Source organism: Rhodamnia argentea, chromosome 2 (genome assembly GCF_020921035.1).
Source record: "Rhodamnia argentea isolate NSW1041297 chromosome 2, ASM2092103v1, whole genome shotgun sequence".
In the NCBI taxonomy this organism is placed as follows: domain Eukaryota; kingdom Viridiplantae; phylum Streptophyta; class Magnoliopsida; order Myrtales; family Myrtaceae; genus Rhodamnia; species Rhodamnia argentea.
Genome location: NC_063151.1, coordinates 30,327,259 through 30,347,748, shown reverse-complemented (window position 1 = coordinate 30,347,748; position 20,490 = coordinate 30,327,259). Strand labels below are relative to the sequence as shown.

The window sequence follows — 20,490 nt, the reverse complement described above, 5'->3', positions numbered from 1 at the left end:
ATGAAGCCTGAAAATTAGAATTATCTCTTCTAAAACAATTGACAGAAAGGCAAGTGGGCTTTTTAGGAGGCCGAACCAATAGTTTTGCGAGAACTTGTAACATTACCCCAAAAAAAAAAAAAAAAAAATTTAACGGCCGAAAGTCGTGCCACGATTCACCAAGGACGGATCGTCTGTTCTTCTTTTCTAAAGATTCACCAAGGACGGATTTCTGCCTCTCCTCAGCGATTTTAAGTTCGTACTCCCCATGTTGGCCTAATGAATTCAAAATGTTTACTGATGTCCAGATCTTAAAGATAACTTGTAAGTGTCTGGTTTCTCAACATTGTTGTGGTTCTTGTAGTCTAATTCTTATGGATGACTTCAATTTTACTCAACTTAGTTCCTTCCCCCGCGGCGTTTACGACCAATTTGAGATGCATTTTTTTATTATTTTAAGGTAAAAACGTGGATATGAGTTCCAAAGAAGAGCATATGTTCTTATAAAATTAAGAGTCTTGTTATATAATCACGGTAGATATCGAATTTTCTTTTATGTTTGATATCCGATTGACATATTAGGGTCCGTATGGTAACGTTTACGTTCCTGGGAACATATTTAGAACATAAACATTTTTTTGTATTTACGTTTCCGGCTACGATTTTTAAGAATAGAAATACGTCCGGCAAGTACAAAAAAAAAACACTTTTTTCATTAAAATGAAGGATTTGCAACCAATGGCCGGCAAGGGCGGAGGCCGACGACCGGCGATCGGCGGCGGGCGGCGGCGACGGCCGGCGTCGGGCGACCGCGTCAACTCCTCACCAACGATGGTGGGCTGTGGTGGCTTGCACAAACACGCCCTCGAGTTGTTTCCAAAAAGTGTTCCAAAGAACAAGAAACAAGTTTTTTTTTGTTCTTTAATTTTGCTTCAAAAGTGTTCTTTTTCTCAAAAATGTTCTCCGGAATACTTTTGGAACATTTTTTTATCATATGCGTTTCTATTCCGAAAGTATTCTGGGAACACTTTCCAAGGAGTGTTACCATACATGCCCTTACTTTTTCTATAACAAGAAGAGTTTAAGGGTGTTATTGATTATCAAGGAGTGGTAGCTCGTATCACGGGAGAAAGCTTTGCGCAGAGTTTCATTTCTCTTTATGGGCGGCTTCACGATTTCTTATGGGCATAGGCATCTCTTATGGTTCTTTTCCTAGGTGCTCGTTTTGTATGGGCTTTCAAAACATGTTTGTAACAATTCTGATTCTTTAATTCTATTTCTCGAAACAGAAAAAGATAAAAAAAAAAAAAACATATTTGGTGACATAAATGATTTTGATTCTCAATTTTTTGATTTTGTTCCCGATAACAGATTTGGAGCAGAAAAAAGAATCATAAAAGCGTTGATTCTTTATTCCGTAATCACTTTTGAGAAACGAGACTAGGCTCTCACTTTGTTCCCGCTGCCGTCCACCTAAGAAAAAGGAAAATGAAAAATAAAACAGAAATTACTTCTCTAGAAAACATTTAAAAAATTATTTCTTTTTATGAAGAATGAGAAATTATTTAAAAAAGTTTATTGTATTGTATGAAAGTGTTTCGATAATATCATTTTTCTTAATAAATTATAAAAAAATAAATATTCCATGATTTGGTTAAATAAAGAAAGACAAAAGAACGTCCGAAGTGTTAATATTTGTGTACGTTGCTCATTTTGGTGCCAATATTTTTTTTTTTGGATTACTTAAGTGATAAATCGAAAAAAAAAACGATCATTGAAGTGCCAATTCCAAAAAAAAACGATTATTTAAGTGTCAATTTTGGCCAAACAAGACACATGGCTTTTTTTATTAAAATTTTAATAATATGTTTCGATTTTTTAAGAAAAATCAACCACATGGATGCCACATGAACTGTTCAACTTAAAAATACTTAATTTTTTTAAATTAAAATTAAACAGAAAAATTGCCTCTAAAAAAAAAAGCGTAAGTTTCAGAAGCAAGGGCTCACAGGCCTCGCCGCCGCCACCCCCACCATTGTCGGCAATGGCCGGCGAGGGGTGGGGGATGGCCAATGGAGGTCGCTAAGGCCTCGACAAGGGTCGCCAAGCCCGGCTATTCCCTACCCCTCGCCAGCCATTGTCGGGGATGGTGGGGCGACGATGGCGAGGGCACACAGCCCTCTCCACCGCAATAGAGCCTTCCTTTTTTTTTTTTTTAAATGTTTTTAACTTTTAGCTTTTTTTTATTACAAACTTGGAAGCTTTGGTGAGTCATGTATATGCCATGTTAGATTTCCGACCAAACTCACTAGAGTTGCCACTGAAATAATAGATTTTCAAAAAATTTGGCACTTAACCGATCCGAAAAAAAAAAATATTGGCACTAAAATGAGCGCCATACACAAATATTAACACTCTTAGTGTCCTTTTACCAATAAATATGTATTTAGGCAATAAAGATTGAGTATGGATTGGGTCGGATATAGGTCGTTAGATTTGTGTTGCATAAAAATGGGTCAAAACGGGTTAAATGAGTTAATATTAAGATTCGGAATAATTAGGAATAAAAAATTCCGTTTAATTTTTTGTATCTTGATTTTTATTGAACCTATAAAAAAAATATAAAAGCCGATAAATTGATGTATCTACTTTTAGCCCTAAGTAAGATCTACTTCTCGTTGTTCATGAATGTGTCTCCCTTATGATCGGATTGGACTCGACCCAAACCCGATCGACATACCGCTTTGACACCCATAATTCCATGTCAATTCATGGCAAAAATTTAAGTGCAAATTGCTCATTGAGTATCCTTTATTAAGGATCTTGCATATGTTTTTACGCTCTACGAAATAAATAAACTAATTATGGATTATGTATGATCTGTATTCATTTTATTAGTTATGCTATATAGATTGATTTTGTAGTGAGAAGACGTAATTATTTGACTTAAATTAAAAAAAAAGGGAAGAGAAACTATTAAATTTTGTGTAGTTACTAAACGCATTTCTATTCCGAGAATAAAAATTTTATGCAGCTATTAAACGCGTTTTGAATTTCTAAAACTCGTCTAGAGAACGGAAAAAAAAATCAATTTTGAGGCTATTTTTCTAAGTAATCCAAAATTGAAATCCAAAATTGAAATCAAACGCGCACTAAGGATGCATTTGGTCGCTGAATCTCTTAAACTCGTCCATGGTGTATAACAAATTTGGTTGCTTGTCATATATATTAAGATTGAAATCAGACAAAGATGTTTTGATCATTTGAGAAATCAACACCACATTTAAGAAATTAACTTAATCTGTAAAGAAAGTGGGCAGTTACTAAAATAGACTAAACAATTTTGGTGCTTGCTTAATGCAAGTTGAGCACATTTTTTTTCTCCCTTTCCGGAGAAATGAGAACAATTAGTAGGGTTAATAAAAAATTTAAAACGAACAAAGAAATAATTCTCTTCTTGTTTGTCCGAACATAAATTCTCTCTTCCCTTTATCTACTTTTTCTTTTGCAATCTAAAACAGTTTTTATATGATAACAACCGAGATCTTTGGATTTTAAGTGTAACAGCAAAATGGTTAAGGTCGATATCACCCGTTAGCCATTTCGTTAACGTGATGCCCCTAGTTCTAGGGTGAATTAAGGGCATTTTCCCTAAAAATAATAATTTACATCACTTATAAAAATGAGTAAATAAAGAATAAATTATGTTTGTTTCGGTTAAATAGCTCATACAATACAATGCTCATTTTTTTTAAATAATTTTTTAATCGAACAATTTTTCGCAAGACAAAGACAAACAATGAGCGTATGATTGTCGATTTGGGTTGAATTTGTTTTACATATAATGCATGTAATACTCGATAAATTCAGATTCGAAATAATTTACAACCTGATGTTTTCAAATATCAATCCAAAACATTTCGGGCGTGGAATTTACAAAACACTACTCTCCGGCCGACATCGTCAGCTCCGGCCATGTGGACAAGAAGCTGTATACTTCCTCTTTGTGTTTTTTCCTCCTTTTGTCTCAACAAATTTAAGCAAAATTCTTGGAGGAAAAATCCCTTCGATTCTCCATCGCTCCTAACTACCAGCACTGATCCGTTTCCCACCTCCGGATCGGGCAACACCAGGCGCCGCCCGCGGGCCGCCTCCGCTGGTGAGACCCGAGGGAGAGGTCGTAGAGGGCCCTCGCCGACGGGTCGGAGAGCGTCGCGTACGCGTCGTGGATCTCCAAGAAATCCCGGCCGTCCGATCTGGCCTCGGCCCGGCTCAGGGCGTCCGGGTGGTAGAGCTTGGCGAGCGTGCGGTAGGCGCCCTTGATCTCGGTCGGCGACGCGGTCCGCTTGACGCGCAGGACATCGTAGAGGCTCGCCGCGGCCCGCCTCCGAGGCTCCAGCGCCGCGAGCGGCGGAGATACGAGGGGAGCGCGGCGATTGGCCCGGGAATCGGGAATACAGAGAGCGCCGCGGGGGGAGGCGAGGGGCGATAAGGCTGCGAGACCAAGCATCGAGAGGAAGGTATTGATTGTTGGAGATTGTCGTGTTGCGAGGTGTGAACATGGAATGGCGGAGGAGGAGAAGTGGGTGGTTCGGTTTTTATAGGGTCAACACGGAGTCGAGATGGAGAGGTGAAATGGATTCGGATGCGGGTCAAGCGTATTGTGGAAAGAGCGATTTCCTGCGGAGAAACGGGGCGTTTTGGTGGGGTTGCTGACATGGCTTCCTTAGCTTCTAGAAGGCGAATCTGGTTTCGGATCCATCAGAGATGGAGCAAGGCAAGACCCGAAATTTCGATCTTGCCAGGATGTTTGTTTTCGGAAAAATTGATTTTTCATGAGATTGGGCTTTTCCTGGGATCCTTGTCTAGGGTTGGGACATTGGGTGGGCAGGGACGGGTGCACTAGGACCCTCGATTTGAGTATCGAGTTCCTTGGTCGGTGCAGGTATTAGGCTTCGCGGTTCGAGCATGGGCACCTCGTGTAGACCGTGGGAGTGTTGGGTGCTTGAGTACACCAAGAGCGACGCTAATTCTAGATAAGACCCGAGGCGGCAATTAGAAATGATCATTGGCCTGGCTAGGTCTAATGTGTCGCTCAAGCCAACATATGATGTATAGAAATATGTATAAATGTTCGGCCAAGCCAAAATTGGGGAGCTTTCTTAGTAAAGACTTTGCCCTGGCTCGCTGTTGTCTAGTGAGTCAGAAAGGTGTACATGAAAAATGTGTTTGAATTTTTAGTATTGTAAATCACGTTTTCTCAATTTAGATATTTACTTTTATTGGCCATGAGAAAAAAATTGTTAAATGGCTTGTTTTTCATTTTCATCACTATTGCCAAGTGTGGACCTGAGCAGCTCCTTAAAAGGCTCAACAGGAACAGGGGAAGGAGCTCCCCGATATGGTGAAGGGATCTCTCCGTAAGTTCTTTAAGAAAAATATTTGGAGGGAATTTATGGGCCTCTAACTATGGAATGTAGACCCCAAGTCAACTTCAGTTAGCGATTGCTGGGTAGATAGGTATAGTAACCTCCCACGACTGGAGTCACATAAGAGAAGCTTTAGCTTCCTGGAAGAAGGACTTGTGCTTTGTCTTGTAACCGACTTATCCTCCCAATACCCCTTGTAAAAGAAACGAATTCTCTAACTTGCTTCCTTCGCCGACACCATTTTTTTTTTTGTAGACGCTGCCTCGTGCAAATAGCCTTTTTCTTGGCCCCCAAGAATCTCGTGCTTGAAGATCGGACGAAGGCGAAGATTCGCTTTTTTTTTCTTGGAAATTCAAAACTCGCGTGCAAACTGCAAAACAAGACCAGATCAAATTAGTATCTTTTCGTGTTCAGTTTTCCGAAACAGTTCCATCTCTTACTTGCAAATGGTAACTTTGTGTGAGCACGCAGTGTCATTTTCTTCTGGAACATGAGAGCAAAGTTGCATGCGTACTCCTTCCTACATCTGCATATTCTTTTGTTTCCATGTCCTTATTGATCTCCATTCACGTGTTGGAAGCGCCTACAGAAAAAAGCCAAGCGATTGAGAGCCCTCAAGGCCGCGGGGCCCCCCCGCCAAGAGATCGACCTAGGCGTCCTCTACCTATCGAGATAAAGAAGTTCCCGAATGAGATTTCATTTATCCAAATCGGGAGAAATTATTTAATCAGTCATAAACCTATCACACAGATGCCAATTCAGCCTCAAGCTTTTCGATCTTGCCCACTTACTCCTAAATTTTTGCACCAAATTTCACTGTAGTCATTTCGATTAATATTTACCGGAAACGGCGAACGTTCCCGTCTATTCATTTGGCCGAAAGGCAAGGAAAAGTTTAGGACTAAATAGGAAAAATCGAAAAGTTTATGATTGAATTAATTGATTCATATTAAACTTATAAATGATTGGATAATTTTCCTGTTCAAGACAATTACAATACATAAATTATTGCGAATTAACTTTTCAAAATGATGAAGGATAATTAACTTTGGTTGAATTGTTGTGATGCTCTAGGAGCGCTTGAAGAGAAAAGAGGACAAGTCCCGTTCGTCTGTTCCACGGTTTTGAGTGGCCCTAATTGGTTGGGCACGTGCGAGGGAGTTCTAGAAGGGCTGGCCCCGGTCGGGTCCGGAGCTCAAGCATGCTGTCGCTCGATTGGGTGAGCGTGATAAGGTTACAGCTACGCATGTTGCCATGTGCACTTAGGTTTGGCGCAGGGGAAAAGCTTCTAGAAGACTTCTCATCGACCACCAAACTTAGTACTTTTCAATGTGGTTGGTCGCCCATCTAATCATCCCGACGCAAATTTTCATCCGGTGCAATATTTTCCTCCAATCATAGGTAGGGTTTCCTCCAACGAGGATCGTGAGAGTCGACTTTTGTTGAATTTTCTTTTGTGAATGTTTGTGAAACCATTGTTAATTGTTTTAAAAATTTAAATTGTTAGATAAAAATGTAGTTTAATATTTAATTATTTTGTCGCTTTTGCTCACACTTAGTCTAGGTTTTTTATCCAATATTAAGCGTGGGCATATTTAATTGGAGAAGCAAATGGGACACGGAAATATTTGAACTCATGACTCCTATTTGATATCATGTGAGATTTAGTATTATCATTGTCGATTGTTTCGAAAGCTTAAGCAGTTATATGGATGCGTGATTTAATATTTAATTATTCTATCACAATTGAAGTAGAAACAAGGTTGTCGTTGAATTGCTAACGCACCGACAATAGTTTGGTCTCGAAAATAACAATCGTGACAATAGTTTTGCACATATTTGCGCAATTAACTTGTTTTTGTGATTTTAGTTAATGAATCCCAAGGACATTTTAGCGATGAGGATGATTTTCGTTTTCCCTACAAATAAAGCATGTACGTGATTAAATGAGTAGGTCTCGACTCTTAGAGTATAATGGTACACTCTTTTCTAGTTGTGTGGTGACACGGTGACTTAATCAAACTTCGGGTCAAGATCGAACTGGGGCTATTTCGATTTGAGTTTCGGGACTCGATCGCCTCACAGACAACTAGAAATCTAGCTACGAAGCAGCGTCCCAAGTGCGAGTGAGATTATTCTTCGCGAAACCTGCATAAGAAAGTGTGGATTCAAGTATTTCAACAAGACCTCCCAGGCCACACCATCATAAAGACACTGTATATTCTCTAACTTCGTCTGATAGAGCATCGCTCTAGCCTCGTGAACGGGACAACTTGCTGCATGCATGTACTGAAATCGCTTTAGCTGAAAGTTGGCATCGCATCGTGTTATGTAAATTATAAGAAGTTTCCATGGCATCGGTTCTTATTGGTTCATCTTGACATATCCTCCTAACAAGAAGAAAAAAGAACGAGTTCTTTTTATCATGTGGTTGCCTTGACGTTGTCAATCCGCAGGGCAGGTCTTATCCCGAGGAAAACGAAAAGCGTTTCCTCTCCAAATGGGGGTGAGCGGGACTCCTGTCTTTATCTCTCTCTTTTTTCCTAGTTTGCAGTCTAGACTACTTCATTGGGTTAAGTTGATGGTGAAATGAAAGTTATGCTCCACCAAACAACCACTCGCTTTTTCTAGAACGTATTTCCATCCAAAAGGTAGGGAAGTCTCCACGAGGACTGCCGTAGAGGTTGTGTGTACTCCATCGTGGCGTGTGATGGTGATTGAAAAATTGAGATGAGAAGGTGTTTGAACTTCCATCTTCAGCCATTTTGTTCCATCCCGAGGGATGGCGATTCAATTATGTATAGTACCTCGAGAGTTATGACTGGCCTTTTTCTCTTTTCCCCTGGAGTAAAGGGCACGCTTGTCCCGCTGAAATGAATGGTCTCGCGTGTAAGAATGGACGAATGAATAATGTCTCTATCGTCCGTGAAAATATTGAGACATAAATTGTTATCATTAATGAAAATACTTGTCATTGATTAATTATATCAAGCGATCTAAGCGGTCATCTTTAAGAAAAAAATGTATTCTAAATCATTTATTTTTCGCGAAACAAACGAAGATTCAAATGTTATGAATGTGTATATGTTAGAATGCAACTGCTTCTTCACAAGTAGATGAGATCCTTATATCTTTGTTGTCACTAGCTTCGGATGAGATTCTTGATGTTTTATGATAATTGCACATGACTAGACTTGAGCGGGTTGGGGTCAAGTTCAGATGGGTCGAAAATGGACCCGATGCAAGAGATCCATTTAACCCACATGGAAAAAGAAAAATTTCCTTTTATATATGGAAATAGCATACTAAAAATAAACTAATCAAATGAAAGAAAATTTAATATGAAAAGAATTAACAAATAAGAAATTACTGAAAAGATTTACCAATTAAACTACTTGAACATATCTCCTGATGCTAAAAATTTGGTCTAATTTAGCAGAAGAGATCATGTTTGGAAAGATATATCTAACATAAAATTCTACCATAGTAACCACTAAAAGATTTGAAGACCCATCAAGATTTGCAACATTGCGTTTCGTCGTCCGGATTTTTAATCGGGATAGGGCTGAATAGGATAGGATAAGAAATTCAGCGATTTGATCATATCATGTCTGTCATTTGGTGAACTGCCGATTTAAAATCGAATATGTTTATATTCTATTATATCCATTGTTTGATAAAAACTGGATATCAATATAATAATTCTTGAATTCTCCAGAGCCAACGCGGCGGATCTCCAGTCGGTCATCGGAGCTCGAGGGGACGACTGCCAAGAGCTGCCGTGATGGGGACAAGAGGCAGCGGCAGATCAACGAGTTGCTGAGGAACATCATATACTTGAAAGCTGGAGTCAGAGCTGAAATGTTGAAAATTTTCCATAAAAGTGATTCGATCTTTTTATGGAGATGCGATGATGAAAAGAGAAGCCCGGACGCATACTACATGCTCGACTTTATGAGCAAAGAGCAAAGCAGCTTTGTAACTTAATTTGTGGTGTCCTACTCAATGAACCCTCTTGTTTGGCTTTAGGAAGTTTAACCTGCGAGCGGAACTACAGTGACACAAGAGAGGTACGATAAACTTTCCCGAAGTTACTGGCAATGGCTGCCTCTATAATAACTTTTTGAGCCAAAGACAGAAACTATTTTAAGGCAATCTAACACTTCTAATGTCGCAGGACTATAAACAAGAAGAAAAAACATGGGTTGGTCACGGCATTGAGAGAAGAGAAACCTTGTCATGTTTATTGTCACATTGCTGGGGTCAGAGCTGAAATCTGCCTCTGCCGAAGAAGCTGCCTCCTGCTGCTGGGGAGGCGGCTTGGCGTGACGGAGAGACAGATAGGGCATGGTGGAGAGGTTGGCTTGAGCGCGCAATTTATGGTCTTATGAATTAGAAAAATCCTATCCGGCTCTTTCCCACCTCTCCCCCTAAGATAATTTTATCCCCCTATACCCCTCTTGGGCAACTACTAAATATAGGATAGGATAAGTTTTATCCGGACGAGCAAACACAATCTAGGAGGAAAAATAAGGAAATGTACTAGTACAAAAAAAAAAAAAAGGGCTAAAAACCAAAATAAAAAGGGAATTTGAAAATTGGCAATTACAATGAGAAAAAAATTGAAAAAAGAAGAAGAAGTTTAATTGCTGTAGGTGCCCTTGAAAGTTGCACATCGGCTCTACAAATCAGTTGCGAGCGATCATAGGTCTCGAATCATCGCCATCGAATCACGTGAGAGCTCGAGCAAATATCTCACGAGTTCGGTGCTCAAACGCAAGCACAACCTTCTCAATAGATATAGTGAGTGAATTCCAACATTCCAATATTGAAAATCCGATGTTGACATGGTCTTTTTATATCACACGATTCACTTAAGTAACAAACAATATTCCAAACAACTAATTTAATAACATAGAAGTTAGAAAGCTAATTTCCTAAAGAATGAAACAAATTTTTTTTTTTTTATGAAGAACTCCATCTTATTCCCCAATTAGGCATATCCCACCTCTTTTACCGTGTCGCCGCATTGCCACCCTCATTGGGCCGTCGCCTTTTCCCAACCCGCGTTCATGGACCTCCCCGAAACCGAGCTGAACGTTGTTGCCCGAGCAATTGGAGGTCCTCAACCTCATATTCAAAGCCGGTGGAGGTCCTCGACCTCAAACCAAATGTTACGAAAAAAGTGTCATAAAAATTCTAACTCTATTGCATCGGTGATAATTTAATCCTAAATTTTTTATTTATATCAATTCAGTAATAAACTTTTTGACATAGAGATGTGGACGCCGGATGGCAGCTCTAACGTGGACATTTTTTTAATAATATTTTAATAATTTTTCAATTTTTTATTTTTCACTTTATTTTTTTCCTGTCTCTTTTTCCAAGTCCTCCGGCGGTGGCCTACGAGGGCTGCCCTCGCCACCACAGGTGATGCTCGGCGAGGCCGCCTTGGCTTGGGCGAGGGTTGGCCTTGTCAAATCGCTTGTCGGCCACGCTAGCATTCGCCCTTGCTCCGGCAAGGCCGACGATCGCCCGTGGCGATGAGGGTCACCCTCGTCGGCCACCGAAGGAACTCGAAAAAAAAAAGACAAGAAAAAAAAGGAAAAAAAATATTAAAAAATGTTCATGTCGGGCCTGATTGTGCCACGTAGGCCGTCCAACATCCATGTTAACAATATCTAGCCAAAATTAGTTAGAATGATTGAATTGGTTATAGATCAAAAGGTTTATGACTAAATTTGCATCAATAAAATATTTGAGACTAAATTGGTACAAGATTTAAGACTTTTCCGACACTTTTTCGCATAAGTTGCCAACCTCTATCTTTGCTGATTTGGAGGTCTCCGACCTCAGTCGGTATCAGATCTAGGAGTTTTGGAGTCTTAGGGAGGAAGGTGGGGAGAGAGAGAGAGAGAGAGAGAGAGAGTAATTTAAAGTTGAAGAACAGATGATGGTCGAGATGTTCAAGGGACGAGTAATGGTGGCGACGAGCGACGAGGGTGGCAACGGTGCTTGAGCGATGAGCTCCAGTGGGTCCTCGAGGGATGAGCAATGGCGGCGAGTCGTGTCCCTTGCTCGGAACTTCGTAGACTCTGTCGGAGTTGGATTTTGTGCATGTATGTTTTGAGGATTAAGGTAATAATCAAAATGGATTGACTATGGGTCCAATAGCCCACAGAAACCCACATAGAGTCGGGTTTCGATATTTAAAATTTGGCTTGCTTTTGAAATATTGAGTATCCATATATAATTTGATTCTTGACCTATATCGCCACTTCTATACATAACTGATACTTGTGGAGGTGAGTAGATAACCATAGTGGATAATGAAAGCGGTTTAAGGTTTGACCCATCAGGATTCAAGCGGTTCGGATTTTGCTTGACAGTTAGGTTTTAGGCACATAATGCCATGCACAATGAAGATTATTTATTTCAAAGCCCATTTCGCATGGCAAAATAAACGCTCGCCATCGCATCAACGTCAAAGAACAATGATCTTGGAGTTTATTCGTCCCCCTCGTTGAGATTATTGGATTCAAATCTCGTTAAAGAGCGTTCCACGAAAGAAAATCCCGAACACATTGGGCTAATATAAGAGAGCGCGCCCTTAAGATCGCTCGAGTAGGTGGACCAATGGAGGCACGCGAAAGCTTAAATGTTGTGCCAGTGATTCCAACTTCACGTGCACGTTTTTTTTGGGGGGGGCAAAGTACGAGGGATCATGTGCAGCTCAGCTCAGTCCAGAGTTGTCATGAAACGAATCGGATAGACATCGGTTATCTTCTTGGCGGTTCTTGGTGGCGAATCCTTGGGCTGGCGCGGTAAGAAAAAGCAAACGATGGAGAGGCAGGAATGGACAGATCGCGTTACGGTTCCTAACTTATGTAGCGAAAGATAGCCTGTGGAATCACGTGCCTTGTTTTTAGCATTCTCCGTCGGGAATCGAGGAAAAGTGGACGTGCGGACAAAACTAGCCTTTAAAAAATAAAAAAAACCTCGAGACTTTCAATTCCCCAACCTACCCCCCCAACCCACCACAAAAAAAAAAAAAAAAAAAAGACATTGGACCTATGAATAGCCTTGATCGATTTGTGCAAATGTGATGAATGATTGAATGAATGGAGTGTTGAGAACAAGGGGACCACACATGTAATTCGGGTTCGAAATGTCAATTGCAGCTGGTCAAGGTACAATTTTCGAACCGTGACGATCTTAACGGCTCTCTCGAGATATCGTGTGTCATGGCACAAATGAATGCCTCAACCGTGTTTTCCCTTTTTTCTTCTATCCGTCTGTAAATGGATCTTCCTAAGAATGCCTTCACATTACTTCTCAGAAAACCAAAAATAAAGAAAACCGACAATTTTCAACACGGCGAACTATTTTCGCAACGCTTTGTAATTAACGACTTAAAAATTAAACGATTATTCGATAAATGTCTTGTTTTGATTGCGAAAAAAGAGAGTAAAAAATGATCGAGTGAAATAAATACAACGTACACTATCCATTAAATACATAGAGTTAATTTCCCAATACTACTTAAACATTAGTCTTGTGAAAAAAAAAAAACTACTTATGACTTGGATTTTGTTTGTGTGCATAGACGGATTTCGTTAGTTGGTCTACACTGAACATTTGAGGCACAAGGGAAAAAAACAAGGGAGTCTATTATCCCATCCGCGTACGATCTGAGCTGTCCGTGGGCCACAAGCTGACTTGGCGACACGCACTCTCCTCTATAAGAGACATGATTGCACGTGTTTCGTGTGCGGCGCATCCGGCTGCAAGCTGACTCGGCGACACGCACTCTCCTTTCGAAAAAAAAAAAGGGTTAGTTATATAGTTTAGAAAAAAATAATCAACGAAAAATATTATCATTATCGACAATAATTTATATCTAATTATTTTCGTGGGTTATGAAGATATTTCTTTCTTTCCCTTTTACTAAAGCAACTTATTTAACACCGCCAATGAGGCGCCGGATAAATTAGTGAGACGCTTGAATCTTAGACAGTTAAACCGATGGGATTTCGGGTTCGATCCTACCATATCGAGGAAGACTTCATTGCACGTGGAAAACCTCGATTATAAAAAAAAAAAATTATTCAACACCTCCACGTCATCTCATGCATCCATCGCCAGCCAATCTATACCTGCCCAACTAATTATGAGTCACGCATTTTTCTCAAATTAGCAAACACGTCTCCTTCTCTTCAAATTTTTTTGGGTAAACTCTGTTTATTTTAACTCGACCATCCAGGAGAAGACACGTGGCATATTAGTCGTCGCTTCCATTTTGACTTTGTTTTTGGGCCTTCTGAGCTTTCCCTTTCCGGGTAATTTGTTACCGGGGGAGGGGAGGAAGCGGACGATTCCGCGCAAGCATCTCCGGGGAAGCCACGTCCGTTCCAGCTCACGAGGCAGATATCTTTTCGGAGGAACAATAAGGCGCGTCCCGTCCTACTCCTCCACAAATCGCCGCCGTCCCTTTCTTCGTTCTCCTGGCTGCTCTCAGCCGTCCATCTTGAACCCCTTGACGAGACTGTACGGAAAAAAAGCATTGCAATATATCTTCCATGCTCGACACGCTAGGGACATGGTCGTGCGAAATCGGGAGTAAATTGCAATAATACCACAATTTGAGGGGCGACGTGTAAATTTCCACAGCAGATCATGTGATTAGCACTGCTTCGTGGGGTGGGGGGGCCGGGGCGGGGGGGCCACGGCTGCGACGGCCGAGATTAAAAGTTTCGCTTGTGGGAAGTCCCTCTGGCTCCCTTTTTCTTTTGCTTTTTACGTACGTAAAAGGCAGATTGAATTATTAAAAGTGAACCGGTACGACGAATGGGGATCGTTCCCGCCATTTTCAGGAAACATGAGGAAAGATATTTTTCCTCTTTCGCGCAGTACGCAACGCACGGCCGTTTTTTCCGCCAGTGTCCCTGGAGCCCTTCGCCACTGCAATTTCAAATAATCCCGACTCCTCATCAGCTAAAAAAAAAGTAATAATAATAAAGAAAAAAAAAATGGAAAAGCGGAAGTTTACATCGTTGTCACCAACACCTCGTGCTCGTGTGCGTGCGACCTCTCCCGTGCCTTTCCATGGCCTCCTTTCCCCATCCCCAGTATAAATGCCCCTTCGCATCTCTCGCCATGGGCACGCCACTGCTTCTCCCTCGACGATCGTCCGTGCTTGGTAGTGCATTGCCCTCGCGTTTCGCGCTACTCGAGAAGGGTCCGGGGTTGAGTTGAGAGGCGGCGCGAACGATGACGGTCGGGGCTGGGATTAGCGTGAGCAATGGGAAGTTGACGGTGCTCGGGAGCTGCGTGTTGACGGATGTGCACCCGAACATCGAGGTCGCGCCGGCGGGCGGCGGCGGGTTGGCGAGCGGCGCGTTCATCGGCGTTAGGTCCGATCAGACCGGGAGTCGCCGCGTTTTCCCCGTCGGCAAGCTCGAGTATGTTTGCTTCCCTTTCGATGTCATGGCTCGTTCTTGTTGTCCAGCTCTCTGTCTTTGACGAACATAGCACAGGGCAACGCAGCCAAATAATGCTCGTTGGTTTTCTTCTTTTAAGTATGGTCAACCGAGAGAGGCCGGGCACTCCAGTAACGGTAGCGCCTAACTTAGCTCATCAAGTCCTGCCTGGTCTGGGACTTTTTCGTTCGACAGATGTTATTCTCGTTCATATGCTAACTTGCCATGTAATCAAACTGCCTGTGGAAACCAATGTGGCCGAGACAGACTGCTTTTACAGGACCAGTTGCAGAAGACCGCCATGAGTGTAAATTCGTAATCGTGTGATGCCTTCAAGTTCATCCGCTGTCTCTGTCCGTGGGCTTAACCTTTGATTTGAGCTAGAATTTCAGATGCTTTCATTATTCTGATAATGAAGGTCATCTTACCAAGTTCTTGTTTAAATGTTGGTTGATTTCAGGGGACTGCGCTTCCTGTGTTTGTTTCGCTTCAAAATGTGGTGGATGACGCAGAGGATGGGTAACTGTGGTCAAGACATACCTTTTGAGACTCAGTTCCTGGTCGTGGAGGCGCGAGATGGCTCTCACTTTGATAACTGTGGCGAAGATGGGTCCTCTGACCAGACGGCACTATATACTGTTTTCTTACCAATTCTCGAAGGTGATTTCAGAGCTGTTTTGCAAGGAAATGAACGTAATGAGCTGGAAATTTGTTTAGAAAGCGGTAAGAGGAAGAATACATCATAAAATTTTCTCTCATCTTAATTAATCATGTGTTTGAAATTGATTAACCTGTGGACTTATGCAGGTGATCCTGCGGTTACTGGATTTGAGGGAAGTCACCTGGTTTTTGTGGCGGCTGGTTCTGACCCATTTGAGGTCATCACCAATGCTGTCAAGTAAGTTCTATGATTACTTCGTTGATGTCTGTATTCTTACTAGATGATAAACTCTGAAGTTAGATCATTGTATTTGAGATCCATGTACTCCAAAGTTACAACCTTGTAGTCAAGTCGAAGCAACTTTTTCCCCATGTATAGAGGTTGCTTTTTGATACTCGACAAAAATCTTGTCAATCTAGCTATTATGAGATATGTTGGCTTCATGCAATTGGAATTACGCCGTAAAGGCATGAGATTTGCTCGAATTGTCAATCAACTCGTATTGAAAACGGCTTTGATGATATGATAGGCTACATTTCGAGGTTTGAGTCTGCATGATGTATCCTCAAAGTGCTTTAATGTGTACAGGACCGTTGAGAAACATCTAGAGACGTTTTCTCACCGCGAGAGAAAGAAGGTACTTTTACGTACCCAAGAAGGTTGTCATATGTATGATGTAATGCTTTGAAATGGTAAACATTGCTATGATGTCCTCCTTTGTGGCGCAGATGCCCGATATGCTGAACTGGTTTGGCTGGTGTACCTGGGATGCTTTCTATACAGACGTCACAGCTGATGGTGTGAAACAAGGACTAGAGAGGTAAAGACTCTTAAAATAAACTACTTGAGACACGAAATATTTCTTGAAATTAGTTTACTGAAATAGTGACAAACTTTAAACGGTTATCAAAGAGTGGGACTCGGGAACAAGGTGGGTGGCCAGTTTGATTACCGAATACGGTTTTACCACACCACACTACTTAGTAAACAACCTTTGTTAAATTTGCTTGGTAGTGGCAACAAATTCAGAGTACAGGTTCTCATATTAGTTGAAAGTTATTGACATCACCTTGCAGCTTGGAGAAAGGTGGAGTACCTCCCAGGTTTGTCATAATTGATGATGGATGGCAATCTGTTGGCATGGATCCCGTCAGCAAAGAATCCAAAGCAGACAACACTGCCAAGTAAGTGGCAGAATAATTTTTACTTTCCGTAGTTTTGGCTGCAAATTCATTTGGTTAACACTAGTATCTTTGTTGTATCAGTTTTGCGAACCGATTAACTCATATCAAGGAGAACCATAAGTTCCAGCAAAATGGCCAAGAGGGTAGCAGAGTAGACGATCCGGCATTGGGCCTTTGTCATATCGTCACTGAAATCAAAGAAAAACATGCCTTGAAGTATGCATATTGTGATATATAGATTCTGCCTCAAACTCAGCTCAATTAAGTAGTTGCTCCAAATTCTAATGCCAGAAACTTGTCCCCCAAATTTTAGGTATGCATTTGTGTGGCACGCGATCACAGGTTACTGGGGTGGTGTTAGGCCTGGTGTTGATGGAATGGAACATTACGAGTCCAAGATGGCATACCCTGTCTCATCTCCAGGAGTTCAATCCAATGAGCCTTGTGATGCTCTCAATAGCATCGCCACTAATGGCCTTGGCCTCGTCAATCCTGAGAAAGTTTTCAGCTTTTACAACGAGCTCCACTCCTATCTTGCTTCTGCTGGTATCGATGGTGTTAAGGTCGATGTTCAGAATATCTTGGAAACTCTGGGGGCAGGCCACGGTGGAAGAGTGAAACTTGCTAGGAAATATCACCAGGCATTAGAGGCATCTATCTCTAGGAATTTTCCAGACAATAGCATCATATCTTGTATGAGTCACAACACAGATGGGTTGTACAGGTAGGTTTTAGTAGGTGCCTTTTGTGTTGTATGTTACATTGGAGATTCCATTTAAATTTGGGGCTTTTGTGGTTGAAATTTCAGCGCGAAGCGGACAGCTGTTATAAGGGCTTCAGATGACTTCTGGCCTAGAGATCCAGCATCACACACAATCCATATTGCATCAGTTGCTTACAATACCATTTTCCTCGGGGAGTTCATGCAGCCTGATTGGGATATGTTTCATGTAAGCTAAAAAACGTTATAGGTGCCTGTGTTTGTCCTGTTTCATTATGTTGCACAAATCTAAGGACGTGCTTACCCTTCTTGCTTATAATATCTTCTTTCAACTTCTTTCTTGACGACAATTTGCACATTGTAATGCGATGCAGAGCCTCCACCCGATGGCTGAATATCATGGTGCAGCCCGTGCAGTAGGTGGATGCGCGATTTATGTGAGGTAAGAGTTTTTACATATCATTTCATGATCTGTTATGGTTCAAAAGTTTGAGGTTGATGAAGATTATCCTCTTGCCGGTTTTCCCATTCGATGCAGTGATAAACCTGGCCAGCATGACTTCAATCTACTGAAAAAGCTTGTTCTTCCTGATGGATCAATATTGAGGGCCAAGCTACCTGGCAGACCCACCAGGGATTGTTTGTTTACTGATCCTGCAAGAGATGGAAAAAGGTAAAAGAAATTTTGAACATTTTAAGCATTCATGCCCAACTACTGCTTCATATCCTTTTTATTTTTGCTAACTCAGTGAGCTGCCCTTTTATCATTTTCCAGCCTTCTGAAGATATGGAACATGAATGATTTTTCTGGTGTCATGGGAGTCTTCAACTGTCAGGGAGCTGGGTGGTGTAAGGTTGGAAAGAAGAATCTCATTCATGACGAACAACCCGGCACAGTTACTGGTGTCATAAGGGCTGACGATGTTGATTATCTGCCCAAAGTTGCTGGTGCCAACTGGACAGGCAACGTCATCCTATATTCCCATCTTGCAGGTATGATCTGCATCCATGGTGGTGTCTTTGGTCACACGCCTCTAACAAACGCTGTTAAAGTGAAAGCATTAGTCATTGTTACAGTGACGGGGTTTCATGCCATATGAAAAGGGACTATTTTGTAAATTTCGTGCATGTATGATCATCTGTTGATTGAGGATGACTGTTTATTGATGGTTATTGCAGGAGAGGTAGTTTATGTCCCTCGGAACACATCATTTCCAGTTACCTTACAATCCCGGGAATACGAAGTTTTCACGGTAGTCCCCGTGAAGGAACTGCGGAGCGGAGCCTTGTTTGCCCCTATAGGTCTCATCAAGATGTTCAATTCAGGAGGCGCTATCAAGTGGTTGGAATATGAGACAGAGAGCGGATCGGTGAGCTTGAAAGTCCGTGGCTGTGGAGTATTTGGTGCGTATTCTTCACTTCGACCACAAAGAGTACTAGTTGGTTCGGAACACTCGGAATTCGGATATGAAGAACGATCTGGCTTAGTCACCTTCGCTTTGCGAGTTCCAGAGGTAGAGTTATACCAATGGAACATAGTGATTGACCTATAGAGTCGCTCCTCTATCGACAATCGGGGTTTCTATGGCAATCTTCCTTATGGTAGAGTAGAAGAAGAAAAATGGGTGTTCAAGTTGAAGATATCTATGGCTCGGATCGAAACAAATCAGATCATCTAATAATCAACTTCGCCAAAATGTCCTCGTCTTTTTAGGTTCTTAGCATTGAGATGCCCCTTTGTATTAGCAGGAGTTTTCTCCGATTCTTGGAAGTTTGATGGAAAACCTGATTCACGCTTTAGAGAAGTCCCCACCGAATGGGGGATCTTCTTCGAAGAAATAAATGAAATTTTCATCCAACAAGAGTCGACTTGGCTTCTTCAGGGGTTTGCATCTCTAGGCGGAGAAATGATTTGGCTGTCATCTCCCCAGCTACGTTTATATAGAAGCCACTCCAAACTTCATTTTAAAATATATGTATGCATGTATTTGTCATGGTCCATGTCTGGAATATATATATATATATATATATATATATATATATATATATATATATATATATATATATATATATGTATGTATGTATGTATGTATGTATGTATGTATGTATGTATGTATGTGTCATGGTCCATGAAATATATTTTTTTTTATACAATGTGCGAAAAGAATATCATAGAAAAATGAGTCCAATACCCCCCCCAAAAAAAAAACTTCAACTTTGGCATTTGTCTCACTTATATTCAATTTTTTTATCTTATAAAAAATCTCAATTTTCACTTTTTATCCCAATTCTATCGGCTTAATATTAAAAAAAAAATTCTAATTTTAGCATTTTCCTAATTATATCTAAAAAAAATTTTGTCTCATAAAAATGTCGAACTTTTATTTTTGTCTTAATTTTACCGGTTAGCCTTTCGTCCATACTCATCAGTCATCGTTAGTTAATCCGACTTGATATTTCCACGCCGTTAATGAATTACTCCTCCGCAAAGCTAACATGCAAAAAACCCTAAACTTTTATTATGTTTTCTGCTTCCCCCACACATTGCCGAGAGATTCAGAACCACTCAAGACGACGAATTTCGGATTTTCCTCGACACTCAACATCACATAATGTTTAGGCATGGAGATCTCATTATTTGGACGAACGATCTCAAACCTCATCGTCCGTGAGACTTGCTGTTTTCTAATTTCGAAAATTCATCAATAAGTTTGGTGAGAAAATTGGAGCAACGTAAAATTAAGTAATGGTGATTATGGACGAACGGCTGGCAGTAGTAGAATTGGATAAAAGTAAAAATTGAAGGTTTTTTATGAGATAAATTTTTTTTTTAATATAATTAAGACAGATACTAAAGTTGTGATTTTTTTTTTTTTGTATTAAGTTGATAGAATTGAAATAAAAGTAAAAAATTTAGAATTTTTTTTTAAAGAATTAGGCCTAGAAAAATGCGACCGCAACATTTGCAGGGTGGTGGGGTCCGGGAACCTAAGCAAACAAGGCCCCACGGTCTCGTCCCCATCCCAGAAATCAACTA

General features: G+C 41.0%; 2 protein-coding genes across 2 annotated transcripts; one reads left to right on the top strand and one right to left on the bottom strand.

The window, feature by feature from the left end:
• Positions 1 to 4,052: 4,052 nt before the first annotated feature.
• LOC115735384 (chaperone protein dnaJ 11, chloroplastic-like) lies at positions 4,053 to 4,590 on the bottom strand. Its single transcript, XM_030666610.2, has one exon. The coding sequence runs from the start codon at positions 4,487 to 4,489 to the stop codon at positions 4,067 to 4,069; it is 423 nt and encodes a 140-aa protein (XP_030522470.1). The 5' UTR covers positions 4,490 to 4,590; the 3' UTR covers positions 4,053 to 4,066.
• Positions 4,591 to 14,637: 10,047 nt separating this feature from the next.
• On the top strand, positions 14,638 to 19,321 carry LOC115735889 (probable galactinol--sucrose galactosyltransferase 1). The gene is made up of 13 exons (XM_030667324.2): positions 14,638 to 14,869; positions 15,348 to 15,610; positions 15,695 to 15,785; positions 16,137 to 16,185; positions 16,277 to 16,368; positions 16,625 to 16,732; positions 16,814 to 16,948; positions 17,046 to 17,456; positions 17,541 to 17,682; positions 17,828 to 17,895; positions 17,992 to 18,126; positions 18,229 to 18,446; positions 18,633 to 19,321. The coding sequence occupies exons 1-13, from the start codon at positions 14,679 to 14,681 to the stop codon at positions 19,004 to 19,006; spliced, it is 2,277 nt and encodes a 758-aa protein (XP_030523184.1). The 5' UTR covers positions 14,638 to 14,678; the 3' UTR covers positions 19,007 to 19,321.
• The last annotated feature ends 1,169 nt before the right edge of the window (positions 19,322 to 20,490 follow it).

Bases quoted from the DNA above. Each gene is read 5' to 3' on its own strand.
- LOC115735384 (XM_030666610.2), bottom strand. From the start codon at position 4,489: ATGCTTGGTCTCGCAGCCTTATCGCCCCTCGCCTCCCCCCGCGGCGCT.
- LOC115735889 (XM_030667324.2), top strand. From the start codon at position 14,679: ATGACGGTCGGGGCTGGGATTAGCGTGAGCAATGGGAAGTTGACGGTG. The intron at 16,949-17,045 runs GTATGCATATTG...CCCAAATTTTAG, and splicing joins AAAGAAAAACATGCCTTGAA to GTATGCATTTGTGTGGCACG. The intron at 18,127-18,228 runs GTAAAAGAAATT...ATCATTTTCCAG, and splicing joins CCTGCAAGAGATGGAAAAAG to CCTTCTGAAGATATGGAACA.